The sequence below is a fragment of the Triturus cristatus genome, chromosome 10 (genome assembly GCF_964204655.1).
Source record: "Triturus cristatus chromosome 10, aTriCri1.1, whole genome shotgun sequence".
NCBI classification, from domain to species: Eukaryota; Metazoa; Chordata; class Amphibia; order Caudata; family Salamandridae; genus Triturus; species Triturus cristatus.
In genome coordinates this window covers 753,050,163-753,071,502 of record NC_140593.1, presented here as the reverse complement: position 1 = coordinate 753,071,502, position 21,340 = coordinate 753,050,163, and the positions used below count along the sequence as shown (strand labels likewise).

General features: G+C 48.2%; 1 protein-coding gene across 2 annotated transcripts in view; it reads left to right on the top strand.

The window, feature by feature from the left end:
• Positions 1 to 2,105: 2,105 nt before the first annotated feature.
• GBX1 (gastrulation brain homeobox 1) overlaps positions 2,106 to 21,340 on the top strand; it is a 314,001-nt gene continuing 294,766 nt past the window's right edge. For both annotated transcript variants that reach the window (XM_085628263.1, XM_085628262.1), the window contains exon 1: positions 2,106 to 2,913. In XM_085628263.1, the coding sequence (XP_085484389.1) occupies positions 2,463 to 2,913 (451 nt within the window). In that variant the 5' untranslated portion in view covers positions 2,106 to 2,462. The remainder of the gene's footprint in view (positions 2,914 to 21,340) is intronic.

Sequence of the window (21,340 nt, the reverse complement as noted above, 5' to 3'; positions counted from 1 at the left end):
CACTTTCGGGGCCGCAAGGCCGCTTTGATGTTGATCACGATCGCAATCGCGATCACTTTCACTTTCGCGGCCGCAAGGCCGCTTGGCATAGCCAATTGGTCTCGCTTTTGGGACCTTATAAGTATTAATTACGCAACTGTTGCATGGCTAAACACTTATAAGGTCCCAAAGGTGAGACCTATTGGCTATGCCAATGCTTGTTATCTTTGGGGAAGGGATAAATAACAAAGGCCATGTTATGTATGGGTGCCCCTTTAGTTTTCTGTCGCTGCATAGTAGCTGAAAGCAGGGGCAATTGATGTTGGGGGCCATACATAACGTGAAATTAATGATGGGTGAAAAGTGAATTACTGGAATGTTTTTCACCCCTGGGTTCAGAGAGACGTCAGACAACCATACATGCCAATAAACCCGATTCAGGAGACTCGATTTTTTAAGCCAAAAAAAAGGCTTTCTTTTGGCTGTCTCCCGTCTGAAATTGCCTCTCCTTCAATAGAAGTCAATGAGGGAAATACATTATCGTGATTTATTTTTTGGGGGGAGGGCAATCTCCCACTTTCCCCTTCTAAAAGGTTGGCATGTGTGGACAACTCAAGCTTCACTTTTGTTCATCTATTTCGTGTCACTTCCAGCCCCTTAGTGAAAATCATCCCTGTAATTCACTGTGACCCCTCTATAAGTCTATATTTAATGATCCGCCTGCCGAGCACGTGTCCTCTTTTGATGTTTCTTGGTTCTGTGTCCCAGCCCAGGTGCCTCTGAGCACCTACTATCTTGTCGCCTACCTCAGCGCATCTCCTGCTGCGCCCCCCCCCCCCCCCCCCCCAGAAGTTGGAGGGACGACTCTGGTCTCCTCAATAGATCAGAGCAGTGTCAGAGAGGGGGGGGGGGGCTGAGTCGTGTGCCATTAGAACAGTAATTAGCACCCCGGACCGACTCTGGTGCTAATCAAGCCCGGTTCACCCTCAGCGCACCCTGTGCTCTTGTAATCAGGCAGGCCAGTTCGAGAGGCAGCTCCCCTGGGCTGAATGGGGCTAATCAGCGCTGGAAAGCGGCAAATCAAAGCAAATTAGCAGTCAAGGGAGCTTGGAAATTCACCCCGGGAGGGGCCGCAGTCTGCCCCTGCTTACCCCTCCCTCTCGGGCCGCTCCTTGACTCTCTGCCCAGGCCCAGCTCACAGCCCGCAGTACCCACAGCACACGTGGCGGCCGGGGAGGCATGAAACAACCAGCGCTGCCTAATGAGACCTTATTAATCAACACAATGTGCATGAAATGAGGCTCTTTAAGAAAGATATTCCACAGAGGAGACTTTCTCCTTTGGTGGAGCGGCTTTTTCCGGAGGCCGCCCGTGCGGGAGACTGGACTGAGGGGGCCTCTCGCCCGTCCCTTGGAGTCACCGCGGGTCAATCGCTGGGGCTGCTGGTTTCTGATCGCACTTTCTCCCTAAAGCCGGCTCCCAATATGAGCCGGGTGGCCGTGGTGAAGGGGGACACTCGCCAAGTTTTCCTTCGAGCTGCTTCCTCTTAACTTGTAAGCACTGGGACTGCCTGATGAGTGGTTTTGCCCTCTCTCCCAGTACTGAGATTTGGAGGCAATAGACGCCGCAGCCCTCCCTCCCCGATTTTTTCTGGGGACCTCTTTCTTTTCATTGAGTCACTTCCACCCTCTGTAACCAGGGGGCGGGAGATACTCACAGGGGACATCACTCACTTACCATTGATCACCATCATAATGTTTACAATTCCCCCCAGGAAGCAAAGGACTGGACACCGAGGGTGAGGGGACCGGACCCCAAACATCTGCCTCCTCTCTGCCCCTCAGCTTCTGCCTGTCTGCCCAAAACTCCCACAAAGACGCCTTGTTCAGACGCCGAGCCTAAGTCATTACCAATCATCAATCAGCATTAATAATAGCTGATTAGACTGGCGTGGCTGGGGAGGGGGCTCCCCGGGAGCAGCAGGCTGTCCCACTCCGTGCCAAAGAGGCGAAGGGGCCTGAATGAGGAAGCCAAGCGTAATTTGAGGAAGATGGATGAGACTGCAGCGTGACACCCTCCGCCCCCCTCTTGTCCTGATGAAGATGAGCTGGGAGGGAGGCGAGAGGCCGTGAAGCAGTGCGAAGTGTGAGAGGAGGGCAGAGGGAGCCGGTGCAGCAGGAGCGTGCCGCGTGTTCCCCCAGCCTCCTGCCCCACTGCCTGTCCTGTGCTTGGCTCCGCGGGGCTCGTTCCTCAGCCTGCCTGCTTCGCCATGCCCGCTGCCGCCTCTGGTGGGGTCCCGTCCGCACTCCACCCATCTGAGGCTGTGTGACTGATTGCTTTGAAGTTTATTCCAGAACTAAATAAAGGGACTCCGCGCTCGGAGATTGCTGGAGGCCTAAGTGGCGCTGGCGGTTGAACGCTGCCCCGGGCGCAGCCGGCAAAACTTCGGATCCCACCTGTGGCAGAAGTTCCACTGCGCCGCCATGCAGAGACCCAGCGGCCAGGGCACAGCCTTCTCCATCGACTCTCTCATCGGGAGCCCGCAGCCACGGCCTGGACACCTGCTGTACACCGGGTACCCCATGTTCATGCCCTACAGGCCCCTGGTACTGCCCCAGGCCCTCTCTCACGGCCAGCTGCAGTCCGGCATCCCGCCGCTCGCCCCCCTGGCATCGTTCGCCGGCCGCCTCTCCAACACCTTCTGCGCCGGCCTCGGGCAGGGGGCCCCATCCATGGTGGCACTGACGACGGCGCTGCCCAGCTTCAGCGACCACCCTGAGAGCTTCTATCCGCCTCAGGAGCTGCCGGCAGGCCGGGGCAACCCGGAGGCTGGCTGCAGGAGGCAGCGGGAGGCCGTTGACCTCGAGGAGCTGCAGCCCAGGGAGAAGGGCTCGGACCCGCTCCACTTCCAAGACTCCTTCCCCAACCTGACAGGTAGGTGGCGAGTGTCAGTAGACTCAAGCGGTGTTTGTTTTTGGGTTATGTGTTTTTTCTCCTAAAAAACGAAGGGGGACGCAAACTAAGGCAATGATGCAGGTCTTCTTCAGGGCACAGGGGGAGGCCGGGGAATGTCCCGCAAGCAGGTAGGCAGGCAGCTGCGCCCGAGGTTAGTACCGGCGCGTGCTGGAGGCGAGACTTCCACAGAACCACAGACAGCCTGCCCTCTCGGCGCCGCACTTCGGTCCTGGGGACCCTGGCTGCGGTTCCCGTCGAGGGCCCCGCACCGCAACAAGAAGATGCCCATATAAACCAACCAGCACTGCGGCCCCTTTACACCAACCCCACGGACACGTTTGCTAGTTTCGCGATTTTTGATTGTGCAGGCGGTGCGCCCTCACCTTTTATCCTGCGCACATTTGAGGTAAATCGCTGACAGCGAGTTGGAAACGTGTCGCTGGGGCCATCCTTAGGCAGGGAAGTTTCATCGCCTTTAGGGAGCTCACGCATTGATACGTTTCACAGGTTTCGCAGGACAGGAGGGCCCTTAAGGTGCAGGAGGAAGGCACAGGAGTGAAGCTTGTGAGGGGTACTTATAACTCAATATGTTGTAAAATAAAAAGTTTGAAGACTTTTAAAACCGAGACAAGGGTGGGCGTGTGTGTATGTAAAAGTCCCCAAGTGAAATCGACAAACACCTCCCCATATCCCATTTAAAGCGCATGTACCCAACTATGTACTACAGAATACATTTATTAGGAGAGATTACCACCCCAACTACATTATGCCATTGATAATTGACAGAGAGATTCAGTCAGTACGAATTCTTCTTCTCTGAAACCTGCATTTTCGACACCGAAATTCGCAATTGTTTATTATATATATGTGGAGCGTCCACAATCATTACCAACTAGGATGAAACTTTTGACAGCAGCTTGTCAGGTCTTTGCAAGTGGTAGGGTGCTTGGCAAGGGTCTGGGACAAGTCCACAGCGCCTATGGGTGCCTTGGTGTGGAACCGGCTGGTTGTGTCCAGGGAGTTTCGCTGAACAGAGCAGAGAACCCACTTGTTTCCAGCCCTGAGAGTGGCTAACCCAGAGTCCAGCCTTCTTAAGAGCACGGTGACCCCAGTGGGAGAAATTATTCTATTTTGTTCGCCCCCTTTTGGGCAGAGCACAGCCTGCTCCTCACACAGCGGATTTTCACTTGGCGCTTAAATGCTAGCTGTTATCACTCAGAACATTAGCCCTGACTTTACCAACCAGGAAAGTGAAAGGCTGAGTCTGCCCTGACAGTGAAAGCGCCCTTGTGAAGTGCGACGCTGAAAGCAGCAGGACACGTGAAGCCAGTCCCCGATTAAGGCGGTAATACCGTCGCGGTATGTCATGTTTGCGGTTTTCTAAAGAGACGGCATTGAGAGGCCCTGGGGCTGCCCGGGACCGGGGCTCCCTCGCCAGACAGGAGGGGCTCTGGGGCTGCCCGGGACCGGGGCTCCCTCGCCAGACAGGAGGGGCCCTGGGGCTGCCCGGGACCGGAGCTCCCTCGCCAGACAGGAGGGGCCCTGGGGCTGCCCGGGACCGGGGCTCCCTCGCCAGACAGGAGAGGCCCTGGGGCTGCCCGGGACCGGGGCTCCCTCGCCAGACAGGAGGGGCCCTGGGGCTGTCCGGGACCGGGGCTCCCTCGCCAGACAGGAGGGGCTCTGGGGCTGTCCGGGACCGGGGCTCCCTCGCCAGACAGGAGGGGCCCTGGGGCTGCCTGGGACCGGAGCTCCCTCCCCAGACATGAGGGGCTGTGGAGCTGCCCGGGACCGGGGCGCCCTCGCCAGACAGGAGGGGCCCTGGGGCTGCCCGGGACCGGAGCTCCCTCGCCAGACAGGAGGGGCCCTGGGGCTACCCGGGACCGGAGCTCCCTCGCCAGACAGGAGGGCCGGGGACTGCCCGGGACCGGAGCTCCCTCGCCAGACAGGAGGGGCGCTCTGGACTTCATGCCTTAGCAGTGCGTCCTCTCGGCTATCCGCGTGCACAGATGCCGGCTTTTGGGGACACGTAGGAGGAGCTTTAGAATAAAATAGAGTTTTTAATTTGCTTATTAAATGAAGTTGAAGATGAATATATTGTGAGTGGGATAACGCAAATAAAGCTATTTTTTTAAAGCGCTGGCCTGGATTGCAGTACATTTGTCATCCCAGCGACGAGCCCCAGAAAAATGCCTGTTTAGCTCCTCGCTGAATTGGGTAAGATGTGGGGTGCTCGTGCTGTTTGCATGAATAACTTAGCCAGCTTCGAACGCGTCTGATCGGATTCCATCACTCCCTCGCCGAGGTGGGTGAGAACTGGGAAAAAGTGAGGCTGAAGGAAAGTGGGCGATCAGACCGCTCCGGCGGCGGGAAAGGCTTGGTCGGCCGAGGGTTGCCCTCAGCTCTGCGGGAGCTCGCAGTTTCATGTGTGCGGGGACGGTCGGGCTCTCTCAGTTGAGGGAGGCTGGCGTGAATGCGTTTCCAGGGTTGCTTCTCCCTCCAGGTGGAGAGCAGTCGCAGAAGGGCTGGGAGAGTGGCAAGGAAGGCTGGCATGGGCAGGCGCCCCCTACCTTGTCCTTTGTTATTGTTTTCTTTAAGGGAGCCGGGGTGCTGCTGGGACCCACAGAGTTCAACGTCTGTAGTAGGCGGAGGAAGTAGCGCAGCGGACAATGACGTACGCAAGGTGAGCTTTCATGGAATCAGGGCCAGGTGCGGGGGAGGCAGGGACGAGGTCGAAGGGCAGAAAGAGGGTGCGAAAGGCTACACATAGGACAGAGGCGTGGGGGAGATGGTGGGGACATCAGGGTACGGACGTGAGTGGCGTCGGATGAGGTAAAGAAGCTGTTTTGGTGAAACGGAGTTAAGAATTAGATATGGGGAGGCAACGAGGGGGGCGAAGTAAATCTATATTTCTGAGGTGGAAGCAAGCCTGGAGGGTGGGGAGAGCATGATGCAAGGCCCTAAATGTAAGTGGTAGGGCAGGGCGAGAAGGTGCGGGGTTAAACGACGGGAGAATATAGGGAGATGACAGCGAGCGAGTTGAGCTGTGCATCAGCGCTGAACACTGAATCTCGTCTTGGTGCTTCCAGGCGCCAGAGAATGTCCTCTTTTTAATTAGCCCTTTTTCTGCTGTTAACTCTGACCCCTAGCGTTGGAAGCCAAACCAGACCTCAGAGAAATAAGGTGATTTGAGCAAGATAACGCCACATTAGTCTCGCTTCTGGTGCACTAAAACAACTAGACAATTTAAGAATGCTTTGGTGGATGGAAGCCCGAAGGATAGACAGATGACTGTGAAAGTGGGGGCGTGGCGTGGGCGAGGGCCTGATTGGCGGGGCAGTTATGAGGGACTCGGGTGGAGATACTAGGCCGATGGCAAACATGAGCACTTATGAAAGTGTAACCAAACGATGGCAGGACAAACCCTTCTCTCCCAAATCCCAAACCCACGGGGGGCAGGCGCAGTCTGGTGGGGCGGCGATAGGGCCCCTACAGGATGGGAAGCACAACGCCAAATGCTGGAGGTGTAAAGTTTCCGTCTCCCTCTTCCATTGGACAGGATCCTGGTAGCCGGAGGTGCGTCATCAGGGGTGCAGCGTCGTTGGAGGTCTTGTAAAGCCCTCTGGGCCATGACTGGGCCGCTGTGATTAACCTGCCCATCCTGGCTACTTTCCGTTACATTTGCTCTTGGATGGCGGCGTTCTCGAAGTGGTTTTATGAATTCTGTCATTAATAATGCATGTATGGTATGAATGTGGACATGTCCTTAACGGTTGTAGAGAGGGCAGGGTCAGTACTGCTCCAGCTGTACATCAGTGCTGATGGGAACGTCACATCCCGTAGCTTGAGGCCTGAAGTCCCCGCATGCAGTGGGGCCCCTGAGGGTGGGGATGGTAGTTTCCGTGGCACTCCACGGGGGTCTGCTGACCCCTGTGTCCCCAACCTGACAACCCTTCAGCCAAAAAGCGGGATTGGGTCTAGGGTGGGCGTCTACTGACTGTCGCCTGTGGTCGACCCCCAGAGTGAGGATGTTCAAGGGGTCTTGGCCCTCAAGCACGACGCAAGATTGGCATCTAACCCTATGATTTGTAAGGGTCGTGCACGTGCGTTACAGCTGCACTCATGCTTGCCATACATATAACTAAGGAGGTCTCTTGAGTGGGGGCAGCGCTGGCCTCATTTTTCTCAGTCAGATGTAAATACATTTCTTATGAGAATAATGTCGATTTAGCAAGTTATCATCTTCCTAGATTTGTTTTATAATAATGTGTTTGACAAGTTTAAAGTGGTTATGAAAGCAAACGAATGTCTATGTAGATAAATACAACCTATATATATATATATATATATATATATATATATATATATATATATATATATATATATATATATATATATATATATTTGTTTACGCGCATATTTGGGTTGTATGTACGTTTTAAGTAGAACGGGGGTCCCTGCCTGGCCAGTGCTCACCCACAGACCTGGAGCCTGTGCGGGGGTGAGGTTGGAGGGACGGGTCACGGTGCGAAGAGGGCAGAGGCGGCTGAGCTTGGACAAGTGCACGGGTTCAGGCACCGGTGGGGCACTTCAATCATTAGCATGAGAGTAGCACGAAGGGTGAGTTGGGGGTGGGCAGCAGCACGTGAACTGATGGTTGTATAACCTACAAGGCAAAAAACGCAACCCAGACGAGCTGCCTACACGAGGAACTCACCAGTGAAGGTGGGTGTCCCCTGGCCCCCCTTATATTAGAAATTCTGAACTCAACAAGCAAAAATTACAAATACATATTTGTTCTTGCCCGGGACATTGGATTCCTTACCCAGAATCATGTGAGCATAACTACCTTCCTTTATGTTCAGGAAAGTCCTGATAATCTGTTTTCAGAGTCCCAATGGGATGAATGTATTTACCACAACTCTCGTGAAGCCGCGCCCATCAGTGACTGTGCTCCCCGAGATGTGTGCGCACTTATATGAGGATGGAGTGCGTCATTACCGTAAACGCCGCACTTTCCACAAGGACCTGTCTGAGTGAGAATGGGGCACGGGTGCAGCTGGCACAGGATTAGAAGACAATTGGCAGTAAGGGTGGCATTGGGGTGTGTGGTGGTGAGAAGGCATGGGGGAATGCGAGGTGGTGTCAACGCTGGCGCGGACAACGGCGACCCTGGAGGCCATGCTAGTGAGAATGGGGGCGCGTGTGGAAGTGAAACCGGTGGGAAAGATGGCGTTGAGAACTGGGGACTACGGAGGCCAGAACGGGCGGTGCGTAGAGCAGCAACGCAGTTCAGGGACATCTTAAGGATTTTGGGGGCCCTGGGCCAGAGGTATTTTTGGGGCCCCTCTTTGGATCAGCTTCGAATTTATGATCCATTTTTAGCTATTTCATGCCCTCTTTGGACATGTGACTGACAGTGCATAGACACACTTGTTGAAATTCTAACTGTGTTTATATCTAATATTCAGATATAATTATGTGTTTTCAATATTGTATCACAGCAGCAGCTAACTAATATTATTGCAAATAATCTCTGTGTGACACCCTCCCATTTCTCATATGTGAGGTCCTGTTTTGGTCTAAAAGAAACTTCTTTTTAGGGATGTTGCATGAAACATAAACACGACATTTTCTCTGCAAAATATCTGTAATGCACCCTCACACATCACCCTCATTTAAAATAATTTAATGGAAAACGGTATTTAGAAAATATGTTTAGGAATTATTCAAAGTCATTCGGACAAGAATCTGCAGCACAGACCTGGCTCCAAGGGGCCCCCCTGAAAGGCTGGGGCCCTGGGCCAGAGCCCACTTTGCCCATGCCTTAAAACGTCTCTGACGCAGTTGGAGCCTCGTAATGCCCTTTCGCGGGTGTCTTGTCGATGAGTAACCATTTGAACCTTTTGGTCTGTTCTACTTACAATCACCAGGGCCTTTTATTACTCGGGTCCCCTTTCCCTAAGGTCTCTGTGGTTTGGAAATGTCTTTGCTGTTGTGGCGACAGCATTGATAGAGTGTCTCCCCTTGGTAGGACGTGCCATTTCTGATATTGACCGGCATTCGACTCGGTTGTTGGTCAGTACCAAGGAAGTGAGATGCCTACGTGTTTGTGTGTTCCTTTTACAGTGACCTCAAAGTCTAGGGTTCAAACACTGACGGAGCTGACGGAGCCTACTGAAGTGAACAAAACTGATCCTGGTTTAAAGGGGGTGGGGGGTGCTGGCAGGATGGCAGAGTGTGGGGAATGTTCGCCTCGAAACAAGGGGTGAGCTACAGGTTGGAAGCTCGAATCTTGGCCAAGCCTACCTTAGTCTTCCAGCCTTCACAGGTTCTTAAATTCAGACCCATTACATTCGATAACACTAACACAAGTTACTTGGAGCGCTTACAAATGTAATAAGAGCAGTTCGTAACGCCTATAAAACAAGTTATAAAGCGGCAGCTATGCCTATGAAATGCTGTACTGCAGCGTCTTCTGCAAACGGTGCATCTGCAGATATTGATACAAAATACGTCACCGCCTGCAGATTGAGCAAAACACGTTTTTGATTCATAATGCACGAATCATCGAACCTAGGGTTCAGTGGCTGGCATGACGGTGCAACAGTAAACCCGTCAACTCTCGGCTACTGTTTGCTGTACACTGGCGTGCAAAGAGGGGGCCGGTGTATGATAGTGTAAGCATCACCTTCGAACTTGGGGGGGGGGAGGGGGGGCGCCTATATACCAGCAAGGTAAAGCCGAAATAGGTCGCTTCAATGTTAAAGGGGAGGAAAGGTATTATGACTTTGTAGTGAAACCAATTGCTATTGGACACGTCTCCAAGTAGATGGTATCTCGAAAGTGCCTTTCTGCTAAATGTATTTGTGTATTCTGTACCTGTACTTGTTTTGTCTCACTTTTATGACTTTTGTCGAATAAAGCTGTTTGGATTGGATTGGATTGGAAAGTGCACCCGAACAGAACCCAAACGTGTCCGACCTCCTTTTGAGGGGTCGAAGGGCTCAAATCCCAAACGTGTTTCTGAGTGACACACACGCTATACAAATTAATGCACTGAGCGTGGCTGGGGAGTTGTGTCCTAATGAGCCGGCGATGGAAAGCAATATTTTATTCGTGCGTGGCCCCTGGTTTCTGGTTTTAAATACATCTCACACGAGGCTGCTTTACTAGTTGTCTCTCATCTCCTGCATGTCAGAGCGCCGAAATGTCCTTTCAGGTTCGAGTCGTTGCGCTATATCAATATCAAATTAGCCGAACATAACATAACCGTTACCCCATAACTGGGACTCGATGAGCAAATAAAACCGTTTTATTACAAGGGCTATATCTCAATGAGCGCGTGTACCCTGTATAGCGCTCCGCTCTCTCCTTATGAGGACATGTAAATGCAGTCACATAATAAAACCAATGCTTATTTCATCAAATAATATGCCTATGCCGCATAATTTGAGTTTCCATGCAGCATAAATAATTCAAACTCTCCTAGTAATCTTCGAGGCGCTTCAGATAGCATCTCATTTCACTTGCTGTGCATTCAGTAGCTAGTTAAAATATATATATATATATATATATATATATATATATATATATATATATATATATATATATTGTTTCTACACCTAGAATAACCCCAGAGAAGCAAGAGCGACTGGAATAAAACGCAATATTCGAATTGTTTCAGACTACTGGCGCTGCACAGCAGTGTCTGAAGACGAGGGGAGGGGCCGCATCGCGCGCTTCTATACGGTGCGATTGTACATTCTGAAGCAACGCATTGATTCAATAAAATAATCTGTGACCTCCTCCCCCAAACAGTGGCTTCTATTTAATCGCTGTGTTGCCTTTAGGAATTCTGAGTTAACTGTGTGTTTAGAAAGTGCAATCGAATAGAAACAGGCGCACAGCTGTGCCCTGGGGTGAAAGCACACTGCACGATACGCCCGGCGTAATATTAGGAAACTAATGCTTTTTTCTATGCGGAAAATCTGTAATCCAAAACTCTACACGGTTAATCGCTGGTATCGCCTGTGATCTGTGGGTGAGGAATCCAAAAGCTCACCACAGCGCTCTTTATCCTTCCGAGGCCGATAACCTAGCAGCCTTCAAGTGGACAGTAGTAACACCTGTGATTTACGGTGCTGACTGCGAGAGACTTGGGGTAGAACGCGCGGTTTTGTCTCTTTAAGAACACGGTGTGTGGACACCTACAAAGTAAGTTTGCATTCATCAAATAGTATTCCTACAATATGTAGACGGCCGTAGCGGAGAAAGGATACCAGAGGGACTGGCTGGTGCATGCCAGGAAGATGTCCTTTTGACTTCTGTGGGGTGGTACATACCGCTGGGCTCTGGCCCCGGCGCCACTGCACCAGCTGCACCAGCGGCAGCTCCGCCTCAGACGAAGCGGCTTCGTATCCCACGCCTCCGTGTCTGTAAGGTATGTCTGTAAGACGTCCATGAAAGCGGGCTTTACACTCGCTGCTGTCGGATTCCTTGTTCATGGACCGGGCGAAGGAATAAGCTGAAAAGTCACGGCGAATAAATACGCCACTTCCACTGTTTCTCCTCCAGCACAAAAGTCCACTCATTGGCTTTATGAAAGCTTCGTTTTACCCATCACGTTGCTGATCCAAAAAACACGCAGAGACCTATCGAAACCTTATGTAGACTCTTTGTTGTGTTGTGTATTCCCGTTGCACGCTTTAGTCTTCTCAAATTTAACCCCAGTCCTCTAGGGGGCAATAAATGCTGCCCCGCGGAGTGAAGTATGGAAACCACGGCGGCACCGGAGGGTGGCGGAAGGATACGAAGTGAATGTCGGCGTCGCTTCAGAAGCCCTGAGATGCGACACAGGCTCCAGGGTGAAGACGAGGGGACTTGGGGGGCTTTAAGGGGGAGGTCGGTCGGGGTTCACGAAGGGCCAGAGGCGCACACCTCTGCTCCGAACTGGCAACCCCTTGGCGAGGGGCAGTAACTGAAGCAGACAGAAACTGCGACAACGTCCTGCAAGAAATGACGGAAATATTTCAATTATCTTTCCCCTCTTTTGTTGTAAATAATTAAGCGCTGCTTGCATCTGTCAGCGACCGCGCCGTTTGGATACTGTTACTAAACAAAATAAATACATTTGGGACCTCTTCATTGCCAACGATTTCTTTTCTTGAGTGCTCTATTTTAAATGTTTTCTTTTCCATAAAACGTCTGCGAGAGATGTTCTATGTGGGAAAATAGTGTCTCTAGTCCCATGTACCTCAATTCACCAAAATGAGGGCCGGCTTTAAGACAGTGCGATCGGTGCGCTGACCTGTGGAGGGGGGCGCCGACCTCAGAGGGTGCGCCGTGTTTAGCAATAACGTATGATTGGAGAGATGAGGGGCACTTTCTGTGGGAGGTACTGAAGGTATCTTAGAGGAGGTCACGGGGGAGGGCGCCAAAAATGATAGTCGCACCGGGCGCCACCATCGCTGAAGCCGGACATGACTCCTGCGCAACCCGCTAATTCTCCCATCCCACGATCCATGAGCTCTCCTGACTCGAAGTGCTTAGGAAAAAAAAGTGACGACTCTGAGCTCTATGAAGAATAGGATAATAAGCTAGTTGTGCTGGGATCGCTAAGGTGGACAGAAGTAGCTGTCATGTAGTGGACACCTTACCCACAAAGCAACACAACCGGAAACGCGTCAGCTCTTCTGCGGGAAGTAGTAGAAAGGAGTGGCGGGCGAGTCGAGCACCGCAAGAACCCTAGGCAAGGACACGCCAACAGACCAGGCCCCAGCCAGCGAATTTCTTTTTTTTTTTTTTTAAAAAGATTACACCATGTCGGGTTGTATTTATTATCACAGAATTACACAGGGAAACATTAAAATGAACTCATTAAAGGATTTTTTGATTTTAAAAAGTAGCAAATCTAGATTGAGTTCCAGTACTGAGTAACCTAGACAGAAGAATGTGTTAACATCATCCACCCTGTGCACCTTTTGTGAGAACTTTGTCCGACTCCTCCTTCCAAACCATTCTGAGCTCCACTTGGTATTGTGAATGCCCACCAGAATCTTGCCCAATGGCTGTCCCCCCCCCCTCTAAACGCAGGCACTGTCCATCCTTAGCCCCCTGGATTAAAAAAAAAACCTCTAAATGCCCTCTTTTGAGATCCAGATGAAATACACCATTCTAATATTTATTCGATGCAATGCAAACATGACATGCGATCAGAAGGTCCAGCGCCAATCATGAGCCCATCCAGCCACAATCTGACACGGCGCACCTGCCATTCAATCTAATTCTGAGACACCCAGACTTGTGCTGCAAAAGAAAATACTTGCACAAGGGGTTAATTGCTTCCAGCGATGCATGCACGTCATCAGTATGGAATAAACCTCTCTCCCCTGAGACAACCAGGGACGTAGCTTCACCGGTGCAGCAGGTGTAATGGCTCCTGGTCTCAGAGGCCTGAGGGCCCCACTGAACCCTGATTATTGCTGTATATCAATCAATATAAACTTTTTTCGGTTTAAGAATAAAATGCATAAAAGCAATGCAAGCCATAGGATAAAATAACCAATAAAATCCATCCTCGATGAATACAGGTTAAAGTAAAAAAACGTACATTATGTAAAAAATACATAGAAATGACCACAAATCATTTAAAACAGCCTCAGGCACCAAATCATATTAATGACATTTTTTTCTTAACCTTAAGGCAACTTTTAAAAAGCTAAGGATGTTAAGAATGGTATACCCTGTACCCTTTTGCAAATAAATGAGGGCAGGTCGGAGCTGAATAAAGTTAGCCCTTTTCAGTTTGGGGAGAAGGTCTAATTTCCTGCGAATAGTATAAAAACTGCAGAACATAGTAAAATGTAGTGTGTCCTGCGGAGACCTATTGTCGCAGCCGCAGGACAAAAGCTTATGGCCCCAATTCCCACAAAAAGGTAGGCTAACAAAAGGGCAATAGGTCTAAGTGAAATCTCAATAATAAAAACCGATCATAGCTTCTTTTGAAGCACAAAAGGTAGGGCTCGGTGGAGGACACAGTTTGCAACATGACATAGCGATGAACACTGGCCTTCAATAAAGCTCCCTCTTCCCTAACCAGCAACCTCTGTCTAAAAAATGCTCTTTCGCCAGATTATAATCCTACTTGCAAATCCCATCTGGTTACTTAATAAATCTCCCATTCCTAGACTCGAGAGAGAATCCTGTATATATTTAAACCAAGGGATAGGAAGGAAATGATCAAGAGACAAACATTCCTTTAAAATATTTTTATTCAATTAAATTCTAGGCCTGGACCAAATGCTCACCCAAAGAGAGTGAGTGTGTTGATTATATAAGACACTCAATTCAATTCAAATTAAGCTTTATTCGATTTCTTCATTGGAAACCATAAAAGCATATACAAAAATCAAATTCTATTTAAAAAATGAAAACAATATATATTCCATACAAAAAGTACAAACATTTTTAGAGCACCATAAAATATTCATATTAAAAAGGTATTTCTACATCTAATCACACTCTTTAGAAACCTTACAATGGATACAAACATTTTAAAGCACCATAGAATATTCATATTAAAAAGGTATTTCTACATCTAATCACACTCTTCAAAAACCTTGCCATAAAGAAACATATGTACACGCTAGGTAGGAACTGTAAAATTAAGAATGCAGGTCGACATTGTCTAAACCCATAAGGCGTCAGTATCAGTAAAACCCAGCTCTTTCCCTCTTCAATATAGAAGCTATATAATACAGAGTGCATTTTTTAAGTATAGTGACATGTCATCACAAGAGCATTTACAAAGACATTGCGACCAATCGTTTATCTCTGGGAAACTGGTCAGGCAATAGAATATGCCCAATCTGAAGCGCATTAGAACAAATCTATTTTGTGTCCTCTCAGTAGATTTTAAATATGGTTACATGTCATGAGTGACCATGATCATTGGATTATTACGACACTCTGCTTCACCTATTCCGAAGACAGTCTTAATCCCTCCAGTAATGATAAACACTCACTTTTTCAATTTCTTTCTATCAATGTTTTCTAAATATTTTGGCTGAATATAAAATGTGGGGTGGACCAGATCACTCATACAATTTTTAATATATTTCAGCCATTGTATACGAAGAGCAAAATGAGATTTAACACAATCCCTAATAATGTCACTATTGAAGGTGGTTTTCTCAGTGGACCAGATAGGGCACTCCCATTATTTCTTCGTAAGGGCACTTTGTGGGACGCACAAGAAATGCCTCAAAAATGCATTCTCAACCTGACGCAGCTCATCCAGGTTCGTGTATCCCCAGAGCTCGCTCCCTTATACTACTTTGGAAATACACTTGGCCCTAAAAATCTGTAGGAGAGACCCAGTGGATCTACTGCTCAGCCGTGATGCAAAAACTGCAGCCGTTGCCTTTAAAAAATCCTCCCTCTTCCTGTTAATCAGAGGACGCCAACATAAGGCAGAATTGGTCAACAGGCGCAGATAAGAAAACATGCTAGTCGCTGGCACAGAAGACTCAACTTCAAATAAATTCAACAGACACTGCAGTCACTTGGTGGTTCTAGCAGTATATCTCAGTTCGAACAATGGCTAGGGGCCCATTTCGTTCCTTGCCCTAGGGCATATGACACACTGGCTGCAACCACGTGGAATGGACGTTACTACTGATATGTAGACTCACCAAGGGAAGCGGCAGAAGCCCCCCATTAGGATTCTTTTCACAGAATGTCTCATCTTTCTCAGGCAAAGGTCTCTGACGCTGAACCATCTCATCATGAAACCTGTCTCACAGGTATGTTTCTTGAAATCTCCCTCAGAGTGACTCCTAGACTCGCCTAGCTTACACATGTCCAAATCACCAGACTTCAAGTAAAGGCATGATACCTACTGCATGCGAAGGAAGAAAAACAGCATCAGTAACCTAACTGCTGAGAAGAGGATTAGAGACAACACAAGGAGGGAGCAAACTACTAGACCATCTTTTCGCACACAATAACTTCTAGCAATCTCACTTACTTATACGTAACCTCTGCACCAACCCAGGCTCCAGGCCACACACTACAGATGATGTAGCTGCCTCAGTCCAGAAGGAGTGTTGGCTGACACTAGCAAGATCAATACTAGCACTCTTAAAGCTTTGTTGAGGACTCCAGTAAACTGGACCCTCAAAAGGAACCCTATTAGCATGTACAAAATAGTCTCACCTTTCCAGCTGGGTGAATCTTAATGCAGTCCCTCAGTGCCATCATGGGGCAACATGGGTGGCCTGGGACCACCCCTCAACTCTTCGTGACTCCCCTTCCCATCCAATCTTGGTAATATTTTGAGAGGTGGAGAGAGATGGAAAGTGCTCCAGAGGCCAACAGATGCTGACACTGTAGCATTAAAAAGGATGCCCACAGTTCCCATCCCTGCATATTCTTTGTAGTACAGGAGTCCTCTCTGTCTATTCAGGTGAGCTTATTGTTTGCTCCTAGGAGGCACTACCTTTTTCACACTTAATCAAGGCTGAGAACAGGGTGTGAGTTGGCAGCGTATTATGCTAACCAACCTTATGGCAGTTAAAGGGTAACTTTCTAAAAGTCACATTTCCGTAACAATTATTAAAAATCCAACTTCACTCCTCTGCTGCCTCCAGATGGAAGCATCTAAATTCCTGAAACTTGAAATGAAGCAGAGCATTAACATCATTTTTCATCATCCTAGGGGACAGACTTAGCTTTGAGCTGAAACTTATTTTTCAAACATAACAGTACAATTATTTTCAATAACCTAAAAACCATCCTCAATTTTGTATGCTGCGGAGTAATAGACTCAACCACTGACATGTTGTCAGACCAGAAGTATTACAGACTGACCATGGAAGTGACCTATCCAGGTGCACAAGGCTAGTAAGATGGGGAACAATTCCAAAAGCCACATTCCCCATTATGCCAAACTTGCACCATTCTTTAGGGCCTTTCTGGTCACCCCACTTCATTCACAGAATTACTCCAAAACCAACATTTCTTGTCTCTATAAAACCGAACACCAAGAACACAACTATTGAAACTTGCAAGGAATGAAAAACAAAAACAAATCATGCTTGACCAGTCAAGTCAAGTCAATAAACTTTATTCGGATTAATAGTAATCCATAAAAGCACAAAATACAGTTAGCATTACAAAATACACAATATGATGCTGTTTACAAAATAAAAAACAACAATCCATACAAACTTTAAGACATAGTTAATCGGGCACGAACCACAGTTTTTAAGAAGGAGCTCATACGAAAAACAAGTTCATGATCGTCCAGGGTCAAAATCATCGAAAATGCAAGGTCCAGGCTGATTAGTTTCAGTTTTTTAAAATACGGGGTTAAAAACCATTTAATATATTTAATATAAAATTTACAGAAGAATAAAAAGTGTAAAATTGTTTGCTCACTCCGACAATCACAAGGGCATGGCTCGGTGAATTGATCATTATAGTTCCATAGCGGAAAACTAAGAGCATATTTGATGGTACCTACCCTAAGACGGAATATAAGGCCTCGCTCCCAGTGACTCATTGGGAGAGTTAGATAACTAGGTGTAGGATAAGTTAAAAGATTGCGAGCTAGATACCTAGAGACACTAGGTTTCATAGACTCTCTCGCGGCCCTTTCGTCACTGAACAACATAGAAAGTGCTTGTTTAAGTTCAGACTTGGGTGGTAGCGTAGTGGTGGTAGGTTTTAAGAAAACATTTTGAAAATTCACACTGCGAAGGGCACTCAGCACCCCTGAGAGCCAAGGAATGGCCATGCCCTTATCACAATGTAAGCAATCCTCAATAATGTCCCTGGTCAATTTGGCGGCAGGGTTTTTCCAGATCGCCAGCCAAAAAAGAGCAGGGCGAGCACGAATAAAGTCCCCTATAAAATGCAACCCCAATTCCTTATGGCATATGTAGTGTGGGGAGGAAATAGGGGCGCAGAGGAGTTTCCTGCAAAATCTATTTTCCTCAGCAAGTATGTAAGAGCATCTAGCAGTTCCCCAGACCTCAGCACCGTATGTGGCAACCGGGACGCATTGGGCTTTATATATTTTTGGAGTAGCAGCCAGCGCACCGGTCTTTTTAGGGCGGGGGAGGCTCAAAATTGAGTTAATGGCCTTTGAGAACTTACCCCTGGAGTGGGCAATATGCCCACTCCAGGAGTTGTTCGCAGCAAAGACCACTCCCAAATACGGGAAACTACTAGTTGACCCCAGTCTCTCTGTCCCCACTACAATGCTACCAATATGTTGTTTCTTCGGGCCACATGACATAACAAAAGATTTTTTAAAATTAGTCTTTAAGTCTAAGGAATCCATGTGGTCGACGAAACCATCACTAAAATGCGTAATGCATTAAGGGGTGCGGCCCATAAGGACCGCATCATCTGCATATAGCAGGGCGGGGAGATGGTTGCCATTTATTTTAGGGACATCGCCAGTTAGGGAAACCAGATGTTTTTGCAGGCCATTAATATAAATGATAAATAGAAGAGGGGCTAGGACGCAGCCCTGTCTGACCCCTCTGTGGACTCTTACCATCTCAGTCACCTCACCCCCTTGGCCAATCCTAATACAAGCCTTCAAATCTCTATGCAAATAGGCCAGGAAATGAACCATAGATTCGTCCAGGCCATATTTCAATAAGGCCCTCCAAAGAAGCGACCTATTGACAAGGTCGAAGGTGGTAGATAAATCCATAAAAGCAAGGTAAATTGGGCATTTACGTGCAACGGTATATTTGCCCAAAATAGGGTTGAGGTTAAGGCACTGCTCTGCAGTGCCAACCTTATAATGAAAACCCAACTGGCAACTCTCTAAAATATGGTTATCCTCGGCCCAGGTCAAAATTTTATTATACAGTACTCTGACTAAAATTTTTAGGGTATTGTCGATAAGGGAGATAGGCCTATAACATGATGGTTGGGACCGATCGCCCTTTTTAAAAATAGGCACTATTATGCTCGATGACCAAGTTGGTGGTTGAGAGGTAAGAGTTAAATTTTTAAAAACGTTCAACAGAGGAGGGCCCCACAAATCAGGGTAGGCATTAATAATGTCAATAGGAAGGCCATCCGAGCCTGGGGCCTTATTCCCCGCGCTCTGAGCGATGGCCTCTTCCACCTCCGATAATGATATATTTACCCACGGAGAGTGGTTAAATATTGGAGTGGCCGTCGATGAGGATGGGGCGGCATAAATCTTAGAGAAATGGTCCACCCAGGCAGCTCCGGGAATGGTGCAATCCATTGGAGTCAAGAGCTGACCTGAGCAGCGCAGATCTTTGACCACGGCCCAAAAGATGTCCCCCCTTCCGCGATCAGCGGTTTGCGCTAACACCTCCCAACGCTCTTCAAGGATCTCCTCCTTCCTTCTACTAATGGCCAGTTTATAGCGAGTCCTAGCATCTTTCACGTTAGTCAAGTTCCTCGGGCAGGAAGATAAAACACGCCGCAGGTCACGGTTGGCCAGAGAACACTCATGGTCGAACCATCCCTGGTCCACCGTGATTGCACGCAGCGGGGTCATAAGCTGGGCTCGAAGAGCTGAGCAAATCTTTACAAAATCCTCAACTGCCTCAGGATTCGGATTTAGATCAGACAGACATGAGAGAAAAAGGGGTAGGTTATCTCTAACCAGAGTCTGAAAGGTCCCCATAACGTTAATACCCCTCCATTTTAATCTAAGGTTGTTTGAGCAGATGGAGAGGTTCCTAGCTCCACATTCCTTATTATATACTGGGCGGTGGATTGCTTTTAGGCAGACCTTAATGGGGTTGTGATCCCCTTGAGGCATAGGAATTACTATAGCCTTACTGATACGATCGGCCAGCCCAGGAGAAATAAAAATGTAGTCAATTATTGATGAGCAATCTCTACCTCTAAATGTGGGCACTAGGGGGGCTGTTGGGAAACAGTTAACCATTATGTCCATGGCATTCTCCAGATTATGTGAGCTCAAAAAGGAAGTTAGTTCCACACCCCTTTGACACCCAGGTGCCAGGTTACAATCCCCCATAGGTGGGCAATCAGCATTAAGTCTCGCATTAAAATCACCTCCCAGCACAAGGCCGCTAGTATCATCAAAGTCATGCCTAGATTCCAGAGTGGTAATAAAATTAAACAGGTTTATAAAATTTATGTTTGGTGATGAACTAAAATCGTTATTATAAAAATTGACCAGAAAGAAACTTATTTTCTGATTATATAATACAGCCTGGAAATTCTGGTTGTTCGTTGGTATAACCCTGGTAGTGCCTCCGACAGAAATATTAATCCAGATAGATAAGCCTCCCGAAGGGCGGCCCATTCTGGATTTGGTTGCGAAAATGTTATGACACTGAAACCCATTGACATATAGATCTGTAGTGGCCCACGTCTCCTGTAACATAATTATATCGTGACTCTGAATAAAACTAACCCACCCAGGGTCACGAAGCCTTTGTTGGAGGCCTGCTACATTCCAACTTAAAACATTTAAGGTGCCTACTCTTGACACTACACTCTCTAAATGGTTATCTAAACTATTTGGAGTGACGGGTACTAGTGCTAGGGGAAGAGCAGAAGCCTCATTCTGTAACGAGACTGGAGATTCAGCACTCATTCTTGGTTGTCAGTCGGGACGTCTAAATCAGACATAGCTGAGAAGCGATTCGCCAAAGGAAGGTCCGTGGGCGTGAGCACACTATCGTTAGTAATGGGCTTATAAAAATAACCAAGAGTAAACATACATATATTTGTCTTAAAGCCCGGCAATAACTCACGGGTTCGCATTAGAGACTGAACAGTGTGTGGTCTGCAAAAATTTATAACAATACAATCACCTGTGATGTTTTTGACAGATGCACCCACCCATCCCACTCTCCGCACCATTAAGATTTCGTGTAATCTGGCCGGATCAAATCCCTTGTGTTTCCTCAACCAGTCCACACATTTGTTACGAAGATCCACCCATGACTCCTTCTTTGCACCTGACAAGCAAGGAACTCCAGTCAAAATTATCACATAAGGATGTGACGCAGGGGGGAGATTCAAAGTCTCGGTATTAGCGAAAGTCTTTGGTGGCATTGGGGCTGTGGGGAATTGTCTCACTTCGTGGTCCGATATTTGGGGGGAACAGTCACAGAGGAATGTTGCGATAAACTACTAGGTGGACACTGAGTTCTATTATTAGCATCAGCCATCCCAAGACCTAAGTTAACGGAATCCCCCGGCAAACAAGTGGTTGTGATTAGAGAATTACGATTAACAACCGATGGATCAGAAGCTGACTCCCGGGTTAACAATTGCTCCATACGTGTGAGTCTTTCCTGTAAAGAGGCAAAGTTTTTATCAAATAAGGCCTTAGAGTGACTAACTATTGCTTTCAAGCCCGACTCCA